The following is a 22,233-nucleotide window of genomic DNA, read 5'->3' as shown; positions in this document are numbered from 1 at the left end:
GACCACAATCTATTGGTTATGAACTGTAGATTAAAACTGAAGAAACTGCAAAAAGGTGGGAATTTAAGGAGATGGCACCTGAATAAACTGACTAAACCAGAGGGTGTACAGAGTTTCAGGGAGACTATAAGGGAACAATTGACAGCAATGGGGGAAAGAAGTACAGTAGAAGAAGAATGGGTAGCTCTGAGGGATGAAGTAGTGAAGGCGGCAGAGGCTCAAGTAGGTAAAAAAGACGAGGACTAGTAGAAATCCTTGGGTAACAGAAGAAACATTGAATTTAATTGATGAAAGGAGAAAATATAAAAAGGCAGTACACGAAGCAGGCAAAAAGGAATACAAACGTCTCAAAAATGAGATCGCCGGGAAGTGCAAAATGGCTAAGCAGGCATGGCTAGAAGACTAATGTAAGGATGTAGAGGCTTATCTCACTAGGGGCAAGATAGACACTGCCTACAGGAAAATTAAAGAGACCTTTGGAGAAAGGAGAACCACTTGTATGAATATCAAGAGCTCTGATGGAAACCCAGTTCTAAGCAAGGAAGGGAAAGCAGAAGAGTAGAAAGAGTATATAGAGGGTCTATACAAGGGCGATGTACTTGAGGAAAATATTATGGACATGGAAGAGGATGTAGATAAAGATGAAATGATAGATACGATACTACGTAAAGAGTTTGACAGAGCACTGAAAGACCTGAGTCGAAACAAGGCCCCCGGAGTAGGCAACATTCCATTAGAACTACTGACGGCCTTGGGAGAGCCAGTCCTGACAAAACTCTACCATCTGGTCAGCAAGATGCATGAGACAGGCGAAATACCCTCAGACTTCAAGAAGAATATAATAATTCCACTCCCAAAGAAAGCAGGTGTCGACAGATCTGAAAATTACCGAACTATCAGTTTAATAAATCACAGCTGCAAAATATTAACGCGAATTCTTTACAGACGAATGGAAAAACCGGTAGAAGCCGACCTCGGGGAAGATCAATTTGGATACCGTAGAAATGTTGGAACACGTGAGGCAATAATGACCTTACAACTTATCTTACAAAATATATTAAGGAAAGGCAAACCTAAGTTTCTAGCATTTGTAGACTTAGAGAAAGCTTTTGACAATGTTGACTGGAATACTCTCTTTCGAACTCTAAAGGTGGCAGAGATAAAATACAGGGAGCGATAGGCTATTTACAATTTGTACAGAAACCAGATGGCGTTTATAAGAGTCAAGGGACATGAAAGAGAAGCAGTGGTTGGGAAGGGAGTGAGACAGGGTTGTAGCCTCTACCCGATGTTATTCAATCTGTATATTGAGGAAGCAGTGAAGGAAGCAAAAGAAAAATTTGGAGTAGTTATAAAAATCCGTGGAAAAAAAATTAAAAACTTTGAGGTTCACTGATGACACTGTAATTCTGTCAGAGACGGCAAAGGACTTGGAAAAGCAGTTGAACGGAATGGACAGTGTCTTGAAAGGAGGATATAAGACGAACATCCACAAAAGCAAAACAAGGATAATGGAATGTAGTCGAATTAAGTCGGGTGATGCTGAGGGAATTAGATTAGGAAATGAGACACTTAAAGTAGTAAAGGAGTTTTGCTATTTGGGGAGCAAAATAGCTGATGACGGCCGAAGTAGAGAGGATATAAAATGTAGACTGGCAATGGCATGGAAAGCGTTTCTGAAGAAGAGAAATTTGTTAACGTCGAGTTTAGATTTAAGTGTCAGGAAGTCGTTTCTGAAAGTAGGTGTATGGATAGTAGTCATGTATGGCAATCAAACATGGACGATAAATAGTTTGGACAAGAAGAGAATAGAAGCTTTCGAAATGTGGTGCTACAGAAGAATGCTGAAGATTAGATGGGTAGATCGCATAACTAATGAGGAGGTATTGAATAGAACTGGGGAGAAGAGGAGTTTGTGGCACGACTTGACAGGAAGAAGGGATCGGTTGGTAGGACATGTTGTGAGGCATCAAGGGATCACCAATTTAGTACTGGAGGGCAGCGTGGAGGGTAAAAATCGTAGAGGGAGACCAAGAGATGAATAGACTAAGCAGATTAAGAAGGATGTAGGTTGATGTAGGTAGTGGGAGATGAAGAAGCTTGCGCAGGATAGTGTAGCTTGGACAGCTGCATCAAACCACTCTCAGGACTTAAGACCACAACAACAGAATCAGTATTAGAGTCTTACAAAGTTGTGATAATAGTAATGATATTTTGACAATAACTTAGTTTCGTGACTGATACAGAATCGAATCGTTTAGCTTTTACCGCTCAGAAAATTTCATTTTGCCCCTCGGACGTATGTGCTCCCAGGTTGGGAACCACTGTACTAGAGGAAACTGTAGAGGAGGATAAACCTCAGAAGCAATTACCCCCAGGTTCGGAACCACTGTACTAGAGGAAACTGTAGAGGAGTATAACTGTAGGGGAAGACACTGATTGAAAAACATCCAGCAAATAATCGAGGATGTTGGTTGCAAGTGCTACTTTGAGATGAAACTCCCGGCGCACCAAATCAAACCAGTCGGGAGACTTGAGTAGAGGCGAGAGAGGGCTTCGCTCACCTGGAGAACTTGGCGTCTGTGAAGTTGGAGGCGCGGTGCAGGCGGTCGACGTCGGGCTCCGGGTCTGCGGCCTTGGTGAGGTCTCGCTGGCTGCGAGAGATGCTGGCCAGGATGCCGGGGCTCTTGAGCGGCGGCGGAGACTCGTCCAGCCGGTGCAGCTGCGGGTTGGACTTGTAGAGGCCACCGTTGAGCGCGGCGCCCAGGGGCGCGGGGGCGGCGGGGGCGGACGCGGGCGCCGAGGAGAGCGCGTGCACGTTGAAGCTCTGGGAGCGCGCCAGGCTGGAGCGGTAGGTGCGCGCCGGCTTGGCGGGGCCCGGCGGCGTCACGTGGTTGATGATGGACACGTTGATGGTGCTGCCGTTGGCGGCGGCGCTCTTCTGCTGCGCGTACAGCGAGCGCTTGATGCGGCCGCCGGCGCCCGACCCGGAGCCCGTGCCCGAGCCGTGGTCGTCGTACAGCTTGCGCGGCAGCGTCTGCGCGCTGCGCGTGTAGTCCGCCGTCGCCGACGGCGGCGGCGTCGTCGACGACGCTGACGTCACCAGCCGGCTCGTCGACTTGCTGAAGCGGCCCAGCGAGCTGCCGTTCACGCCGTTGTGGTACCTGCGAGAGCACACAGAACTTCTTCACTGGCAGGCAAGCGCAGGCGGCGTTTTAGAGCCAAGCTGAATTCAGGCGCTGGCAAATTAAAGCTCTCTGATGGAGAAAGAAGCGATCACCTTGACGATTGCAACTATCCAATGTTTACAAATACGTACAGTAGTGGCCATAAAAACTGCTACACCAAGAAGAAATGCTCATGATAAACGGGTGTTCATTGGACAAATACATTATACTCCAACTGAGATGTGATTACATTTTCACGCAGTTTGGGTGCATAGGTCCTGAGAAATCAGTACCCAAATCCACCACCACTGGCCGTAATAACGACCTTTATACTACTGGGCATTGAGTCAAACAGAGCTTGGATGGCGTGTACAGGTACAGCTGCCCATGCAGCTTCAACACGATACCACAGTTCATCAAGAGTAGTGACTGGCGTATTGTGACGAGCCATTTGCTCGGCCACCATTGACAAGACGTTTTCAATTGGTGAGAGATCTGGAGAATGCGCTGGCCATGGCAGCAGTCGTACATTTTCTGTATCCAGAAAGGCCCGTACAGGACCTGTTACATGCGGTCGTGCATTATCGTGCTGAAATGTAGGGTTTCGCAGAGATCGAATGAAGGGTAGAGCCACGGGTCATAACACATCCTGAAACGTAACGTCCACTGCACTACCGGATTCATCCGAGAAAATGACGTTTTGCCATTCGTGCACCCGGGTTTGTCGTTGAGAACACTATCGCAGGCGCTCCTGTCTTTGATGCAGCGTCAAGGATAACTGCAGCCATGCATGGTCTCCGAGCTGACAGTCCATGCTGCTGCAAACGTCATCGAACTGTTCGTGCAGATGGTTATTGTCTTGCAAACGTCCCCATCTGTTGACTCAGGGATCAAGTCGTGGCTGCACGATCCGTTACAGCCATGCGGATAAGATGCCTGTCATCTCGACTGCTAGTGATACGAGGCCGTTGGGATCCAACACGGCGTTCTGTTCACTCTTGACTATTTACCTAAAACGAATTTTACTCGAAACAGAACACCGTTACTGAGAAACTGAACCTATACTTCAGGCCTGAAGAACCCTATATACACTATGTGATCAAAAGTATCCGGACACTAAGCTGGAATTGACTTACAATTCATGGCCCTCTCCATTGGTAATGCTGGAGTTCAGTATGGTGTTGGCCCACCCTTAGCCTTGATGACAGCTTCCATTCTCGCAGGCATACGTTCAACCAGGTGCTGGAAGGTTTCTTGGGGAATGCCAGCCCACTGTTCACGGAGTGCTGCACTGAGGAGGGGAATCGGTGTCGGTGAGGCCTGGCACGACGCCGGTGTTCCAAAACATCCCAAAGCTGTCCTATAGAATTCAGGCCAGGATCTGTGCAGGCTTGTCCATCACAGGGATGTTACTGTCGTGTAACCACTCCGCCACAGGCCTGCATTATGAACAGGTGTTCGATCTTGTTGAAAGATGCAATCGCCGTCACCGAACATCTCTTCAACAGTGGGAAGCAAGAAGGTGCTTAAAACATGAATGTAGGCTTATGGTGTGATAGTGCCATGCAAAACAACAAGGGGTACAAGCCCCCTCCATGAAAAACACGACCACACCGTAACACCACCGCCTCCGAATTTTACTGTTGGCACTACACACGGTGGCAGATGACATTCACCGGGCATTCACCATACCCACACCCTACCATCGGATTGCCACATTGTGTACGATGATTCGTCACTCCACAAAACGTTTTTCCACTGTTCAATCGTCCAATGTTAACGCTCCTTACGCCAAGCGAGGCGTCGTTTGGGATTTACCGGCGTCGTAGTAATTGCAGTTTGGAATTCCTGTATGATGATCTGGATAGTTGTCTGTCGATTACACATTACGACCCTCTTCAACTGTCGGCAGTCTCTGTCAGTCAACAGACGAGGTCGGCCAGTGCGCTTTTGTGGTGTACGTGTCCCTTCACGTTTCCACTCCACTATCACACCGGAAACAGTGAACCTAGGGATGTTTAGGAGTGTGGAATTCTCGCGTACAGACGTATGACACAAGTGACACCCAATCACCTGATCATGTTCGAAGGGGCGCCCCATTCTGCTCTCTCACGCTGTTTAATGACTACCGATGTCGCTGATATGGAGTACCTGACAGTAGGTGGCAGCACAATGCGCCTAATATGAAAAACTTATGTTTTTGGGGGTGCCCATATACTTTTGATTACATAGTGTATTTTGAGTTGTACTACTGCTGGTCTCCAATGCAGCCATTAAGCTCGAACAGAATACAGTACAGGAGATGGTGGCAGACGTCACACTGACTGTTGGCACATTATTTACTAACATTGGACGAGTAACTGTGTAGAGGCAGACGATGGCCTTATAAGGAGTCCTTTTCTGCATGTAAGGAAAGTCCGACCCGCGGACAAAGACTGCTGCTGGCGTTTCTCCCAAAAGACAGCAACGTGTTTACGAGAGCACTGGGGCGCCACGCCCACCCTTCACAAATTACTGCCAGTGATACGAGAGGAAAATGTATTAATGTTGCAGGCGACCTTGTGGCTAATTACACTCCCGGAAATGGAAAAAAAGAACACATTGACACCGGTGTGTCAGACCCACCATACTTGCTCCGGACACTGCGAGAGGGCTGTACAAGCAATGATCACACGCACGGCACAGCGGACACACCAGGAACCGCGGTGTTGGCCGTCGAATGGCGCTAGCTGCGCAGCATTTGTGCACCGCCGCCGTCAGTGTCAGCCAGTTTGCCGTGGCATACGGAGCTCCATCGCAGTCTTTAACACTGGTAGCATGCCGCGACAGCGTGAACGTGAACCGTATGTGCAGTTGACGGACTTTGAGCGAGGGCGTATAGTGGGCATGCGGGAGGCCGGGTGGACGTACCGCCGAATTGCTCAACACGTGGGGCGTGAGGTCTCCACAGTACATCGATGTTGTCGCCAGTGGTCGGCGGAAGGTGCACGTGCCCGTCGACCTGGGACCGGACCGCAGCGACGCACGGATCCTACGCAGTGCCGTAGGGGACAGCACCGCCACTTCCCAGCAAATTAGGGACACTGTTGCTCCTGGGATATCGGCGAGGACCATTCGCAACCGTCTCCATGAAGCTGGGCTACGGTCCCGCACACCGTTAGGCCGTCTTCCGCTCACGCCCCAATATCGTGCAGCCCGCCTCCAGTGGTGTCGCGACAGGCGTGAATGGAGGGACGAATGGAGACGTGTCGTCTTCAGCGATGAGAGTCGCTTCTGCCTTGGTGCCAATGATGGTCGTATGCGTGTTTGGCGCCGTGCGGATGAGCGCCACAATCAGGACTGCATACGACCGAGGAACACAGGGCCAACACCCGGCATCATGGTGTGGGGAGCGATCTCCTACACTGGCCGTACACCTCTGGTGATCGTCGAGGGGACACTGAATAGTGCACGGTACATCCAAACCGTCATCGAACCCATCGTTCCACCATTCCTAGACCGGCAAGGGAACTTGCTGTTCCAACAGGACAATGCACGTCCGCATGTATCCCGTGCCACCCAACGTGCTCTGGAAGGTGTAAGTCAACTACCCTGGCCAGCATGATCTCCGGATCTGTCCCCCATTGAGCATGTTTGGGACTGGATGAAGCGTCGTCTCACGCGGTCTGCACGTTCAGCACGAACGCTAGTCCAACTGAGGCGCCAGGTGGAAATGGCATGGCAAGCCGTTCCACAGGACTACATCCAGCATCTCTACGATCGTCTCCATGGGAGAATAGCAGCCTGCATTGCTGCGAAAGGTGGATATACACTGTACTAGTGCGGACATTGTGGATGCTCCGTTGCCTGTGTCTATGTGCCTGTGGTTCTGTCAGTGTGATCATGTGATGTATCTGACCCCAGGAATGTGTCAATAAAGTTTCCCCTTCCTGGGACAATGAATTCACGGTGTTCTTATTTCAATTTCCACGAGTGTATTAACAAGGCGACTGCCAATTTCCTTGCTGAGGTTTAGATTGTACAGTGGACACACGAGAACTTCTCAGGTGAGGGACTGTAGCAGCTCGTGTGTGCAACACGTAGTGTGCGGACAAGCACTGTCAGGTCTCAGCGCCCAACTGCAGATTTACAGGCGTGGGGTTCGATCCTCGATCAGTCCTGCTCTCATCTCTGGCAGTATTTGTTACTAGGTCTCCCTGTAACTGCCTAGATAAGTCTGTTCACGGGTCAGAGGAAGGCACTTCAAAGGACAATGTCTAGTAAAGCATTATGGTGTTTAAACCATCTTTCATCTTTCTGGTTGGCTACAGTTTTACTTATCCTTAAAACAATTGCACGCCACAGAATTCGTTGCTGTTGGTTTTCATAACCCGACATGTCTTTGTACTATCTCACAGAAGACACTGTTTTTTCGTTTTTGGATGTGGGAGTGTTTGATTGCGCCCCACCGATTAACAGTATCAAGCTATTGTGGTCAGTGACTCAAGTTTTATCGTCGTCACTTATCAGTCTCCTTCGCATCTGTCGAAATTTTGAATCGCCGCTATAATTTTGAACCCACTTGTCAAGAACAATATTGACGCAACTCAGGTGTAGTGAAGATATGTCATGCTTGTAACAGAGGAAACAGCTATGCAGTCGAATTAGTAAAATAATAATGAAAATAATAATACTTATTATTGCGAGGGTCTGCAGTAGTGTTGGACATCGGTGCAAGCACCTCCTGCATCTACATCTACACTCTGGAAACCGTGAGGTGCGTGGTAAGGGGTACGTCTCATTGTACCAGTTACTAGGATTTCTTCCTGTTCCATTCACATATGGAGCCCCGGAAGAATGATTGATTGAATGCCTCTGTGTGTGCAGTAATTATTATAATCTTATCCTCACGATCCTATTGTGAGAGATACGTACAACATAACCGTGTTGTAAAGGATGACGGCGTGTATTCTGACCGAGCGACTGTTATAGGCAAGGTTGTCTAATGTCACAGTCTTAAGTGCTCATGAAAGATGGTTGGGGTCGTCTCTTGGGTAGTAAGATTATGTCAGTTAATGTGCCGCGATAGCCGCGCGGGATTAGTCGAGCGGTCTATGTGCTGCAGTCATGGACTGTGCGGCTGGTCCCGGCGGAGGTTCGAGTCCTCCCTCGGGCATGGGTGTGTGTGTTTGTCCTTAGGATAATTTAGGTGAAGTAGTGTGTGGGCTTAGGGACTGATGACCTAAGCAGTTAAGTCCCATAAGATTTCACACACATTTGACCATTTGAATCTTTGTGCTTCGATAAAGGTCATTAACTGGGAACGAAAAGATGACTGAAGTGTGTGACCACGTACACCTGTGTTTCTATGAATGCAGGACTCCATGGTTTATGATACAGCGTATTACCTTTTAAATCAATGCCATTTAACATTGTTATAAGAAACAGCTGAAGTAAAAGTTATAATTTTTAATCACACACAGAAAAATGGTTCAAATGGCTCTGAGCACTATGGGACTTAACATTTATGGTCATCAGTCCCCTAGAACTTAATACTACTTAAACCTAACTAACCTGAGGACATCACACAACACCCAGTCATCACTAATCACACACAACTGAATTTTATACATTATCCATAAGCATGAACGAAAGAACGACTTCTGAATTAGTCGTTCTCTCGGTCCATAACATCTTTTAGACTCTTCTCCAACAACATTCCTCAAAGACATACAGCCTCTCTTGTTGTGTGTGCGCTGCTACCGTGGGCTCTGAGCTGTATGGTGCAACATTCCATACAAAACCTTATACGTACTGTCTCTAGTTGCTCAATTTAATAGTGTTCGATATTAGTAGTTTCTTCTTCTTAATTAACGCTACTTTAGTTTCGTCAATTCTGCTTTAATCTCCTGGTAGGATCTACCATTCTCGATCGTTATGCTGCCCAGATACGTAAAGTGGGTGGCTTGCTTCAGATCCTTTGCGTCCGCATCTACGTTAGCAGCTGTTTACAATTTCATCCATAGCCAGCTTTCAGTGTTATTCTTGTTTATTTTCATATTAGCGGACAAACCCGGCAATGCCCGGGTATTCATTTTGCCATTTTTTTAATCACAGCCGTTAGCATTTCGCAGCTGAAAGCTGTCAAAAGTGCTGCCATGTGTCTGGGATTTCCTGAAGTTGAGTCGAGTATAGGAGTGTCTTAGTAGTAAAGAATAAATATATTAAAATTTCATGCATGACGGGACATTTTTTCACGCTTCTCACTGTTTAGGACATGATAGACCTTTAAGAGCAACATGTGTGGAAACTGTCTGCGAAATATGTAGCGAATAAAGCTATGAGCAAAGAAGAAATAAATTTAAACGTCATGCATGATGCGGCTGTTTTCCACGATTCTTCATATTCATGACGGCATATCTTCTGAACTATGATAGGTAGGTGGTTGTTACCCCCACAGCGATTGTTGTCTGACAGTAAGGGACGTGTGTTGCTGATCTGCTATATTGTAGGTAAATGATAAAGGATCTTTATGTATTCGCAGAACATTACACTTGTCTGCATTGAGATTCAATTGCCATTCCCTGCACCATGCGTCAATTCGTTGCAGATCCTCCTGCATTTCAATACAATTTTCAATTGTTACAACCTCTCGATATACTACAGCATCATCCGCAAAAAGCCTCAATGAACTTCCGATGTTATCCACAAGCTCATTTATAAATATTGTGAATAGCAAAGGTCCTACGACACTTCCCTGCGGCACACCTGAAATCAGATCATGTTCATGCCTTCCATACCAGCTCTAAGGCTGTATTAAGACTCGGGAAAGCATTCATACACTGCCTACAAATCTAAGCGTCTTTATGTGCTCCTCAAGTGCAGTTATTCCATTATCGGCAATAGCATTACCAATTACTTGAAATTTTATGTGGTACAATAACATGCAGATCGAGAAACATTCTATATCCGTTACTCTTTCTGATGGTGTGACAATTTTATTTACATACATCATGCAATACTTATTAAAATTACAGACTTAAGAACACTGACACTATGTCCCCCAGCAGTTTGTTCTATTAGAAATACCAATTTTAAGGAAGTGTATTGCTTTAGCTTCTTTCAAAGAACTGCAGTAAAGTGGGTACGAAATTCTCGCAATTTTCCGGTTCCTTTAAGAATATTAGGTATGAAATATTGTATCACAAGCCAAACAGATTGGTGGGAAGATCAATCATATATTATCATCTGAAAGCGCCACACGTAAACAGGGTAATTTCATACACCGAGCGTGTCTGTTGACATTATTGCTTCAGTGCGAACGTATAGAGAAATCGCGTGGGACGAAATCGCTCTTTCAACGGCCGGATGTAAACGACAAGCAATTTGTGTTTACCCACGCGCCTTATTTACATCGTGGACGAGTTGTCGAGTGAGCCCAAGTAAATCTGTGCCAACAATGGCGCATACATTATGCAGGGGTGTGGGTTTGGGCAGTCACTGCTGCGTAGCGAGACGAATTTCTACGGACCAAGTGGCGTCTTAGGACGGGCGCATTAGCTGCAACATCCTTGGAAATGGCCCTTTTACTTCGCTTTAAGTGCGGCGTTAATAGCTGCGCAGGGAACTCGGAAAAAATTACGTTTACAAACTGACCTACTCTGCGCCTCAAAACATTATGGCAAACAGTGTTGTCTTATAGCGTACGAGAAGGGTCACTGACATAATGTGCGTTATGCATCGTACAGAAGCGCAGTTCGACGAATGAGTGGTGAGACACTGAACTCGGATTCCGGAGGACTTCAGGGCATTCCTTAAGGCACCAAACACGCGGTAATCAGGAAATACTGTACAATGGATGATCAGAAAGAACAGAAGAGTGTCCTGTATTACATTGGTAGCTGCGGCCTTGTAGAATCATGAAGCAAAGGCACACCTTGAAGCGTACTGTCGTTCCGACATCACTTCGAGCGTTCCGTGTTACACCCCTACGCTGCCGAGCGCAGCTGGACATTGTCACCGCGTTCTTAGGTTTGTTGTTAGCTACGCGCCGGCAATCTGGATGAGAGCGAGTCAGAGCGTATGTCATGAGAATAGACGGTAGCAGATTTCAACAAACGCTGCATTAGTAGTAAGTGCAAAGTACGATTTGTATGGTTTTATCAGCGTAAAATGTGTAACATATTTTAGCAAAGTGCTTTATAATAACATTAGAACAGAAAGTGACTGACTGTAGGAGCAATTTATAAGTACTCATGTGATATTGCCTTACCCACAATAGCACGGTTGCTTGATCTGGGGGGAGGGGACCAGAAAGCGAGGTCGTCAGTCCCATCGGGTTAGGGAAGGATGGAGTAGGAAGTCGGCCGTGTCCTTGCGAAGGAATCATCCCCGTATTTGCCTGGAGCGATATCGGAAAATCATGGGAAACCTAAATCAGGATGGCCTTACGCGGGGTTGAACCGTCGTCCTCCCGAATGCGAGTCCAGTGAGCTAACCACTGCGCCACCTCGCTCGGTCAGAATAGCATGAACTGGAATATTTTCTTTGTTTGATGTGACAGAAGAAACGAAAAAAAATTGTAAATATACGGTGGCCAGAAGGCGAAACCTATCAATAAAACGTATGCTATCTTGGTAACCTAGACTGTTCCTAGTGAAAATACACTACTGGCCATTGAAATTGCTACACCACGAAGATGACGTGTTGCAGACGCGAAATTTATCCGACAGGAAGAAGATACTGTGATAGGCAAATGATTAGCTTTTCAGAGCATTCACACAAGGTTGGAGCCGGTGGCGACGTCTACAACGTGCTGACATGACGAAAGTTTCCAACTGATTTCTCATACACAAACACCAGTTGACCGGCGTTGCCTGGTAAAACGTTGTTGTGATGCCTCGTGTAAGGAGGAGAAATGTGTACCATCACGTTTCGGACTTTGATAAAGGTCGGATTGTAGCCTATCGCGATTGCAGCTTATCGTATCGTGACAATGCTGCTCGCGTTGGTCGAGATCCAATGACTGTTAGCAGAATATGGAATCGGTGGGTTCAGGAGGGTAATACGGAATGCCGTGTTGGATCCCAACGGCCTCGTATCACTAACAGTCGAAATGACAGGCATCTTATCCGCATGGCTGTAACGGATCGTGCAGCCACGTCTAGATCCCTGAGTCAACAGATGGAGACGTTTGCAAGACAACAACCATCTGCACGAACAGTTCGACGACGTTTGCAGCAGTATGGACTATCAGCTCGGAGACCATGACTGCGGTTACCCTTGACGCTGCCTCACAGACAGGAGCTCTTGCGATGGTGTACTCAACGTCGAACCTGGGTGTACGAATGGCAAAACGTCATTTTTTCGGATGAATCCAGGTTCTGTTTACAGTATCGTGATGGTCGAGTCCGTGTTTGGCGACGTCGTGGTGAACGCACATTGGAAGCGTGATTTCGTCATTGCCATACTGGCGTATCACCCGGCGTGATGGTATGGGGTGCCATTGGTTACACGTCTCGGTCATCTCTTGTTTGCATTGACGGCACTTTGAACAGTGGACGTTACATTTCAGATGTGTTATGACCCGTGGCTCTACCCTTCATTTGATCCATGCGAAACCCTACATTTCAGCAGGATAATGCACGACCGCATGATGCAGGTCCTGTACGGGCCTTTCTGGATACAGAAAATTTGACTGCTGCCCTGGCCAGCACATTCTCCTGATCTGTCACCAATTGAAAATATCTGGTCAATGGTGGCCGAGCAACTGGCTTGTCACAATACGCCAGTCACTACTCTCGATGAACTGTGGTATCGTGTTGAAGCTGCATGGACAGTTGTACCTGTACATGCCATCCAACCTCTGACTCAATGCCCAGGCGTATCAAGGCCGTTATTACGGCCAGAGGTGGTTGTTCTGGGTACTGATTTCTCAGTATCTTTGCATCCAAATTGTGTGAAAATGTAATCACATGTCAGTTCTAGAATAATATATTTGTCGAATGAATACCCGTTTATCATCTGCATTTCTTCTTGGTGTAGCATTTTTAATGGCCAGTAGTGTATTTTTCGAAACATCACTCTGGGAGCCTTACCAGGTAGGACTAAGAGAAAAGGTAAATAAAATCCAACGAAGAGCAGTGCGTTTAGACACGGGGTCGTTCAGTTTGCGCGTGAGCCATACGGAAATGCTCAACAATGTCCAGTGGCAGAGGCTACAAGAGAGGCGTCGTACTTCACGGAATAGTTTACTATTGAAATTACGAGAGTATGTTCCGGAAACAAAGAACAACATGTTACTTCGTCCTAAGTACGTGTCGCGAAGGGTATACAGCGAGAAAATTCAAGAAATTAGAGCTAACCAGAGGTTTATCGACAATCATTATGTCCACGCGCCGCGAATGGAAGAAGAAAGGGAGGAACTGATAGTGGTAATCGAAGTACCCTTTGCCACACATCGTCAGGTGACTTGCAAACTATTGATGTAGGTGTTTGTAAAATAACTAATTTTGTGGTGTTATGTTCGGGAGATATGTTGAATGTTCTGACCCGATGTCTGCAACCTTTGCCATTTCCGAACTAAACTTCGTAAGTCAGATCGCTTTGGTCATATTCAGTGTCTGGGTCTATATTTCAGGGCATAAACAGGGTCCACAAATTCGCATAAACACTTAGGTATTGTTGGAAACGAAGCTTACAGCATTTGATTCTAAAGTAGCACTAGTATTGTGATCGGATGAATGCCAAGATTTCTACGTGCTGCCAAACAGCCCGTTTCGAAAGCGTTCGTATTTTACGATTCACAGATGGAGACAGGCGGCATTCCTCGGCGGCTCAATGTGAGCCAGAGGCGCGAGCGCGTGGGCGTCCGGTTTGCGGACCGGCGGTGGAGAATTCGCGGGCGCAGAACCGGTTGCGGATGTGTGTCCTGTCCGTGTCTGCGCCTGCGTCTGTGTCTCCGTGGTGTCTCCCGGCGACGGCGGGCCGCGTAGGCTCCTCCAGTTCTCCCACGGGACGTTCCACATCCCGGCAGGCGAGCCCGTGACCCGCTGCCCGCTGTCGGAAAGCGGGGCAGGGGCCTAAGCTGACTGAGACGCTGTCGTTTCGGGTTCCCGGCTGATCTAGGCGAGGCCACTAATCGCTTGTTGCTGCAAAAGGCCTCGTAGGCTACGACCAGTTGGCCAGCAGAGCTGCCACACTTCCGTTCTGCTCTGGTGATATCTGGGACGGCAAGACGGTTAGGTGTCCAGTGTTGGGCTTCGTGGTAGCAGCTGATGAATTCGAGCTTTCGAATCGCGGACCGGCTTCCGCTCGGTAAGACACTTCCACCCGTACATCTGACTCAAGACGTCACACCAGAAAGTGTAGCAAGCAACAAAATATTATTTGGGCTTATATAGCATAGTAGGAAGTATAAATCATTATATTTGTAGGTCATTTCTGGATATACAGTGTGAGACATCAAGTACACAGGGCTGCTACCCGTGGATGGGCATCTAGTCTGGGCAAAGATTAGATTAGATTAGATTAATACTTGTTCCAGAAATCATGAATACGACACTTCGTAATGATGTGGAACGTGTCAGGCTAATAAAAGATGTGTGTACAAGATATTATATTACACAAAATATTGTTGTTTTTTTTCCTTAATTTATATCTAAAAATTCAGCCAATGAGTAGAAGGAGTTGTCATCTAGAAATTCTTTTAATTAATTTTTGAATGTTAGTTGGCTATCTGTCAGGCTTTTGATGCTGTTTGGTAGGTAACCAAAGACTTTTGTGGCAGCATAATTTACCCCTTTCTGTGCCAAAGTCAGATTTAACCCTGCATAGTGAAGATCATCCTTTCTCCTGGTGTTATAGCTATGCACACTGCTATTACTTTTGAATTGGGTTGGATTATTAACAACAAATTTCATAAGTGAATACATATACTGTGAGGATCCCTACATCCTTAAATAGATGTCTGCAGTATGCCCGTGGGTGGACTCCAGCAATTATTCTGATTACACGTTTTTGAGCAATGAATACTTTTCTACTCAACGATGAATTGCCGAAGAATAAGATGCCATACGAAAGCAGTAAATGAAAGTAGGTATAGTAAGCTAATTTACTGAGATTCTTTTCACCATAATTTGCAATAACCCTAATAGCATACATATCTGACCTCAGACGCTTCAGTAGACCATCAATGTGTTGCTTCTAGTTTAACCTCTCATCAATGGACACAACACCTAAAAATTTTGAAAATTCTACCTTAGTTACAGACTTCTGTTCAAAGTCTATATTTATTACTGGAGTTGTGCCATTTACTCTACGGAACTGTATATACTGTGTTTTATCAAAATTTAAAGAGAGTCCGTTTGCTGAGAACCACTTAATAATTTTGTGAAAAACATCATTTACAATTGCATCATTTAGTTCTTGGTTTTTGGATGTTATTACTATACTTGTATCATCATCAAAAAGAACTAACTTTGCATCTTCATCAATGTGGAATGGTAAGTCATTAATGTATATCAAGAATAGTAAAGGACCTAAAACCGAACCCTGTGGGACCCCGTACTTGATAGCCCCACAGTTTGAGGAATCAGCTGTTTTAACATTACATGAACCACTTATTTCAACTTTCTGCATTCTTCCAGAAAGATGACAGATACAGCTACGTGAGAACATTCCAGGCATGCTGCCACGGGATGGTAGGTCCGCAACGGTTAAGTAGTGGCGAAACTGGATAATTTTTAAATTCGTCCGTCTCAGGTACACAGATACAAGATTTTTGCTCTGGTGTTATGTATGGCTAATTTCGATTGATAACAAGGTTTGTGTTGAGAATTGGCGTGTCAGCCCGAAACCAGTAACCACTACAGTAAAACTTTTATATCAGTGCGACTGAGACGGACGAAATAAAAAATTATCCAATTTTCCGTTAAAATTGCCTTAAAGGGTCGCCGATTCCTGTCGGACGAAGATGTACAACGGGAGTTGCGGATTTATTCACTTAGTAGCACGTTATTTTACTAAACGGGCGTGGTCAGCCAGATACGTCAGTGGGATTGTGTCAATGCTCTCGGTGATATTGTCTGATTGGTATAGCGATTCTGAACTGCATGGCCTTAGAACGGAAAATTTTTGATCGCTCCATATATACAGCCTGAAGAGCAATGGGCCCAATACACTTGGGGCACACGTGAAGTTACTTCTACGTGTGTGGATGATTCTCCGCTCAAGATAACGTACTGCGTCCTCCTTACGAAATCCTTGCCCACTCACAAATGTCACTCGGTACCTCATTCGATCCTACTTTTGATAGTAAGTATGTGTGTGGTGCTGAGTCAATTGCTTCTCCGACGTCAAAAAATACTGCACCGACATTAACTGCTTTGGTGCATGGCTCACAAGGGGACCCTCTATACAGTAAATCACGGATTTTGATGCGCTTCAAATATGTTGTAGAGGCACTTACCCTGAGTACCTGGCTATCCGCTTTTTTAGCGACGGGCCTAGGTTTTTGAGAAAATCGATTTTCAAGTTCATTGCGCTATGTGTATACCCGTAACATGAGATTTATTCCGACCAAGTCAGCGTAGCGCAGCGGTAAATGTCCACGGCTACCGCGCTGGAGGTACTGTGTGCGAATCCCGCTCGTATACCTCTTTTTTTCAAAATCGACCGAATTTTTCAATTTTATTTCAAAGAATATCAAGAAACAGTGTAAGCTGTGGCAAATTATAAAGGTATATTCAGTTATTAATTTTTTTCTGTCATAAAATATTACAAAATCTTATTTTTCATTTTCCACATTGCTTGATGTGCCAGAACAATATTGTGGGTGATACTTACCATAGAAACAACCGAAGCACAAATTTTCGAAGCACCACGCGCATTTTATGAAAGCAACCGTTGTGCAGGCGAACGGGTTCTTCATGAGCGATACCGGGATACACATTTTTTTCGAATTCAAAAAGATTTCTCTTTCATCCACTAATTTCGATGTGAACCATGCGTATCTAATCACGCTTTCAAAATTAGGTGCCGGGCGGAGTGGCCGTGCGGTTCTAGGCGCTACAGTCTGGAGCGGAGCGACCGCTACGGTGGCAGGTTCGAATCCTGCCTCGGGCATGGATGTGTGTGATGTCCTTAGGTTAGTTAGGTTGAATTAGTTCTAAGTTCTAGGCGACTGATGACCTCTGAAGTTAAGTCGCATAGTGCTCAGAGCCATTTGAACCATTTTTTTGAAAATTAGGTACGCTGAATTGATGTAGGATTAGCGAATGTGGTTTTATCGAATCTTCACTAGAAGCGATCTCTCTATTGTCTTTCATCAAGTCGGGAGCTTTCTGAGTAATTTTCGTGAAGATTTTCACCTGTCGGTAAAAATAAACATCGCAGGGCTGGCAATAAGGAGTGCACTTTGGGGGGACCACTTTTAGGGTACAGGTGTTCGCTTTCCTTTCATCAGTGAATAGATGATTGTATAAAGATTAATCTGTTTGCTCTCTCCACGAATCAATAATGTACAAAAAAAATTTCTGTCCCACGTACGGAAGAATTACAAAACGCAAAAATTCTTCGTACACCAGTTTCGTGAACTTACCGGATTTCGTGCAGGACACAACTACATTTCTGTATTACCCAGTTAATTCGTTTACTCGTTTTTGAACGTTGTGACCAAATTTTCCGGACGGTTCTTGCATGCATAAAAAAACCGTATAGGTGCAGGATTCGAACACGGTACCTCCAGCGCGGTAGCCGTGAACCTTTACCGCTGCGCTACAGTGACTTGCGCGGAATTTATGCAAAGCGCGCAATAAACTTCAAAGTCGAGTTTCTCAAAAACCAAGGCCCGCTGCTAAAAAACCGGATAGCCAGGTACTCAGGGTAAGTGCCTCTGCAACATATTTGAAGCGCATCAAAATCCGTGATTTAATGTATAGAGGGTCTCCTTGTCACTCACGAGTTGCACCATACAACGTTTACCTTCCTCACCGGCAAAACATTTTCCATCGCCAGGGTTCGGACTCAGTGCTCACCGATAGATCTGTACCTACATATTGGAAAATTGCACAGGTCGGATCAGTGTTTAAGAAGGGTAGTAGGAGTAATCCATTTAACTACAGACGTATATCATTGACGTCGGTTTGCAGTAGGGTTTTGGAGCATATACTGTATTCAAACATTATGAATCACCTCGAAGGGAACGATCTATTGATACGTAATCAGCATGGTTTCAGAAAACATCGTTCTTGTGCAACGCAGCTAGCGCTTTATTCGCACAAAGTAATGGCCGCTATCGACAGGAGATCTCAGGTTGATTCCGTATTTCTGGATTTCCGGAAAGCTTTTGACACCGCTCCTCACAAGCGACTTCTAATCAAGCTGCGGGCCTATGGGGTATCGTCTCAGTTGTGCGACTGAATTCGTGATTTCCTGTCAGGAAGGTCGCAGTTCGTAGAAATAGACGGCAAATCATCGAGTAAAACTGAAGTGATATCAGGTGTTCCCCAGGGAAGCGTCCTGGGACCTCTGCTGTTCCTGATCTATATAAATGACGTGGGTGACAATCTGAGCAGTTCTCTTAGGTTGTTCGCAGATGATGCTGTAATTTACCGTCTAGTAAGGTCATCCGAAGACCAGTATCAGTTGCAAAGCGATTTAGAAAAGATTTCTGTATGGTGTGGCAGGTGGCAGTTGACGCTAAATCACGAAAAGTGTGAGGTGATCCAAATGAGCTCCAAAAGAAATCCGCTAGAGTTGGATTACTCGATAAATAGTACAATTCTCAAGGCTGTCAGTTCAACTAAGTAGCTGGGTGTAAAAATTACGAACAACTTCAGTTGGAAAGACCACATAGATAATATTGTGGGGAAGGCGAGCCAAAGGTTGCGTTTCATTGGCAGGACACTTAGAAGATGCAACATGTCCACTAAAGAGACAGCTTACACTACACTCGATCGTCCTCTGTTAGAATACTGCTGCGCGGTGTGGGATCCTTACCAGGTGGGATTGACGGAGGACATCGAAAGGGTGGAAAAAAGGGCAGCTCGTTTCGTATTATCGCGTAACAGGGGAGAGAGTGTGGTAGATATGATACGCGAGTTGGGATGGAAGTCATTAATGCAAAGACATTTTTCGTCGCGGCGAGGTCTATTTACGAAATTTTAGTCACCAACTTTCTCTTCCGAATGCGAAAAAGTTTTGTTGAGCCCAACCTACAGAGGTAGGAATGATCATCAAAATAAAATAAGAGAAATCAGAGGTCGAACAGAAAGATTTATGTGTTCGTTTTCCCGCGCGCTGTTCGGGAGTGGAATGGTAGAGAGATAGTATGATTTTGGTTCGATGAACCCTCTGCCAAGCACTTAAATGTGAATTGCAGAGTAATCATGTAGATGTATATGTGGTATCCGGTTCGAAGTCCGTCGCTCTGGACCTCTACCCAGAAGACGTGTTCGCTGCACAAATAGCGAGCAGTGGCAGCAGGTAGTCAGTCGCCTGTAGTCACAGCGCACAGCGAGAGGCGACTTCGCGCCCCAGACTAGCTGGGGGCTCCCGCTGGGACAGCCGCAGCGTCGTGGCCTGTCCGCTGTCGCTGCGCTCCGAGCTCACACTGCGCCACACATAAGAACGTCTTCTGCCTGCGTCTGTCACAGCTCATACTGATAACTAAGGGGATGGTGACCTGTAATATTATCTATTGCTCAGTTGTTAACAGTTACTTCTTCTTACTGAGGAATGATTTTTCGGTCCCGCAAAATCATGGCGGAGGGTAAAAGGGGTGGTGTTATATACGGAATCACCAACAATACAACACATCAGCATGCCTAATACGGTGTTGGAAACCCGGAGGCATTCGAAATAGCTTCCAGCCGTCTCGGAATGGATAAATATAGAAGATCCTATAGGGCTGAACTAATAAGTGCTATCGTCAGGGCATCTCAAATTGATTCCATAGTTTTAGGTTTCCAGAAGGCTTTCGACACCGTTCCTCACAAGTGGCTTCTAACCAAACTGCGTGCCTACGGAGTATCGCTTCAGTTGTGCGACTGGATTCGTGATTTCCTATCAGAAAGGTCACAGTTCGTAGTAATCGACGGAAAGTCATAGAGTAAAACAGAAGTAATTTCCGCCGTTCCCCAAGGAAGTGTTATAGGCCCTCTATTGTTCATGATCTATATTAACGACATAGGAGACAATCTGAGTAGCTGTCTTAGATTGTTTGCAGATGGTGCTGTCATTTACCGTTTTGTAAAGTCATCAGATGATCAAAACGACTTGCAAAATGATTTAGATAAGATGTCTGTATGGTGCGTAAAATGGCAATAGACCCTGAATAAAGGAAAGTGTGAAGTTATTCACATGAGTACTAAAAGAAATCAGCTAAATTTCGATTACGCCATAAGTCCCACAAATCTGAAAACCGTGAATTCAACTAAATACTTAGGGATTACAATTACAAATAACCTAAATTGGAACGATCACATAGGTAATATTATGGGTAGAGCAAACCAAAGACTGCCATTCATTGGGCGAACACGAAGGTGCAACAGGTCTACTAAAGAGACTGCTTACACCACGCTTGTCCACCCTGGTCTGGAGTATTGCTGTTCAAATCAAATGGCTCTGAGCACTGCGCGACTTAGCTTCTGAGGTCATCAGTCGCCTAGAACTTAGAACAAATTAAACCTAACTAACCTAAGGACATCACACACATCCATGCCCGAGGCACGATTCGAACCTGCGACCGTAGCGGTCGCTCTGTTCCAGACTGTAGCGCCTAGAACCGCACGGCCACTCCGGCCGGCAGCATTGCTGTGCGGTGTGGGATCCGCACCAGGTGGGACTGACAGATGACATCGAAAAAGTACAAAGAAGGGCAGCTCGTTTTGTATCATCGCGAAATAGGGGAGATAGTGTCACAGATATGATACGTGAATTGGAGTGGCAATCATTAAAACAAAGGCGATTTTCGTTGCGACGGGATCTTCTCATGAAATTTCAATCACCAGTTTTCTCCTCCTATTGCGAAAACATTCTGTTGGCACCCACCTACATAGGGAGAAACGATCATCACGATAAAATAAGAGAAATCAGAGCTCGCACAGAAAAATTTACGTGCTCGTTTTTCCCACGTGCCGTTCGAGAGTGGAACGGTAAAGAGCTTGTAGGTGGTTCATTGAACCTTCTGCCAGGCACTTTATTGTGAATAGCAGAGTAACCATGTAGATGTAGATGCTTTCAAAGGAACCCTTACAGATTCTTCCTGCAAAGTAGTCAAGTTTAGGTAACAACGACTGAAATTAATCACGCATCCTTCTCTCCACAGTGGATCATAAAGGCTCAATGAAATTGACATCTGGTGACTGGTGGCCCGGGGATATGCGACAATAACGAAAAACCAGCTCTGAACGATGCGAGCTGGGTCGTCTTGGTGTACAGCAGCACCATTGGGGAACAAACATTGTAACATGTGATGGACCTGAGGAGGAGAGGCGGAGGTGATTAGTGTTTAACGTCCCGCCGATATCGAGGTCATTAGAGACTGAGAACAAGCTCGGATTAGGGAAGGATGGGGAAGGAAGACGGCCGTGCCCTTTCGAAGGAACCATCCCGGCATTTGCCCGAGGCGATTTAGGGAAATCACGGAAAACCTAAATCAGGATGGCCGGACGCGAGTTTGAATCGTCGTCCTCCCGAATGCGAGTCCAGTGTGCTAACCACTGCACCACCTCGCTCGGTGATGGACCTGCTCAGCCAAAATCGTCACATAGTTCTAGGCAGTAATATGAACCAGAAGAGCAACCATGGGACCCATGGAATACCATGATATGGCTGCCCAAACCATCACTCAACCCCCGCTATGTGTCATTTTTGGGACTTAACTCGACCGGAAGCTGGAAACAGTACGAAACGAGGCTTATCCTACCAAACGGCCGTCTTCCATTGCTCCATAATGGAAGTTTTATGGCTTCCGCGTCACATTTTCCTGGTGTTGATATTTACATCACTAATTAGTGGTTTTGGGATTCCAACTCGCACTACAATTCCTTGCATACGGAACTCCATCCATGTTGTTTTGGTCCTG

At 46.0% G+C, this 22,233-nt stretch overlaps 1 protein-coding gene across 3 annotated transcripts in view; it reads right to left on the bottom strand.

Annotated features, from left to right (window-relative positions):
- The window catches only part of LOC126284072 (serine/arginine repetitive matrix protein 2), a 1,302,087-nt gene that overhangs the window by 11,627 nt on the left and 1,268,227 nt on the right, over positions 1-22,233 (bottom strand). For all 3 annotated transcript variants that reach the window (XM_049982713.1, XM_049982705.1, XM_049982723.1), the window contains one exon: positions 2,565-3,164. In XM_049982713.1, coding sequence (XP_049838670.1) covers positions 2,565-3,164 — 600 coding nt within the window. The remainder of the gene's footprint in view (positions 1-2,564; positions 3,165-22,233) is intronic.

The sequence above is a fragment of the Schistocerca gregaria genome, chromosome 1, assembly GCF_023897955.1.
Source record: "Schistocerca gregaria isolate iqSchGreg1 chromosome 1, iqSchGreg1.2, whole genome shotgun sequence".
Classification (NCBI taxonomy): domain Eukaryota; kingdom Metazoa; phylum Arthropoda; class Insecta; order Orthoptera; family Acrididae; genus Schistocerca; species Schistocerca gregaria.
Note: the sequence above shows the minus strand (reverse complement) of the source record. Positions and strands in the feature narration are given on the sequence as shown.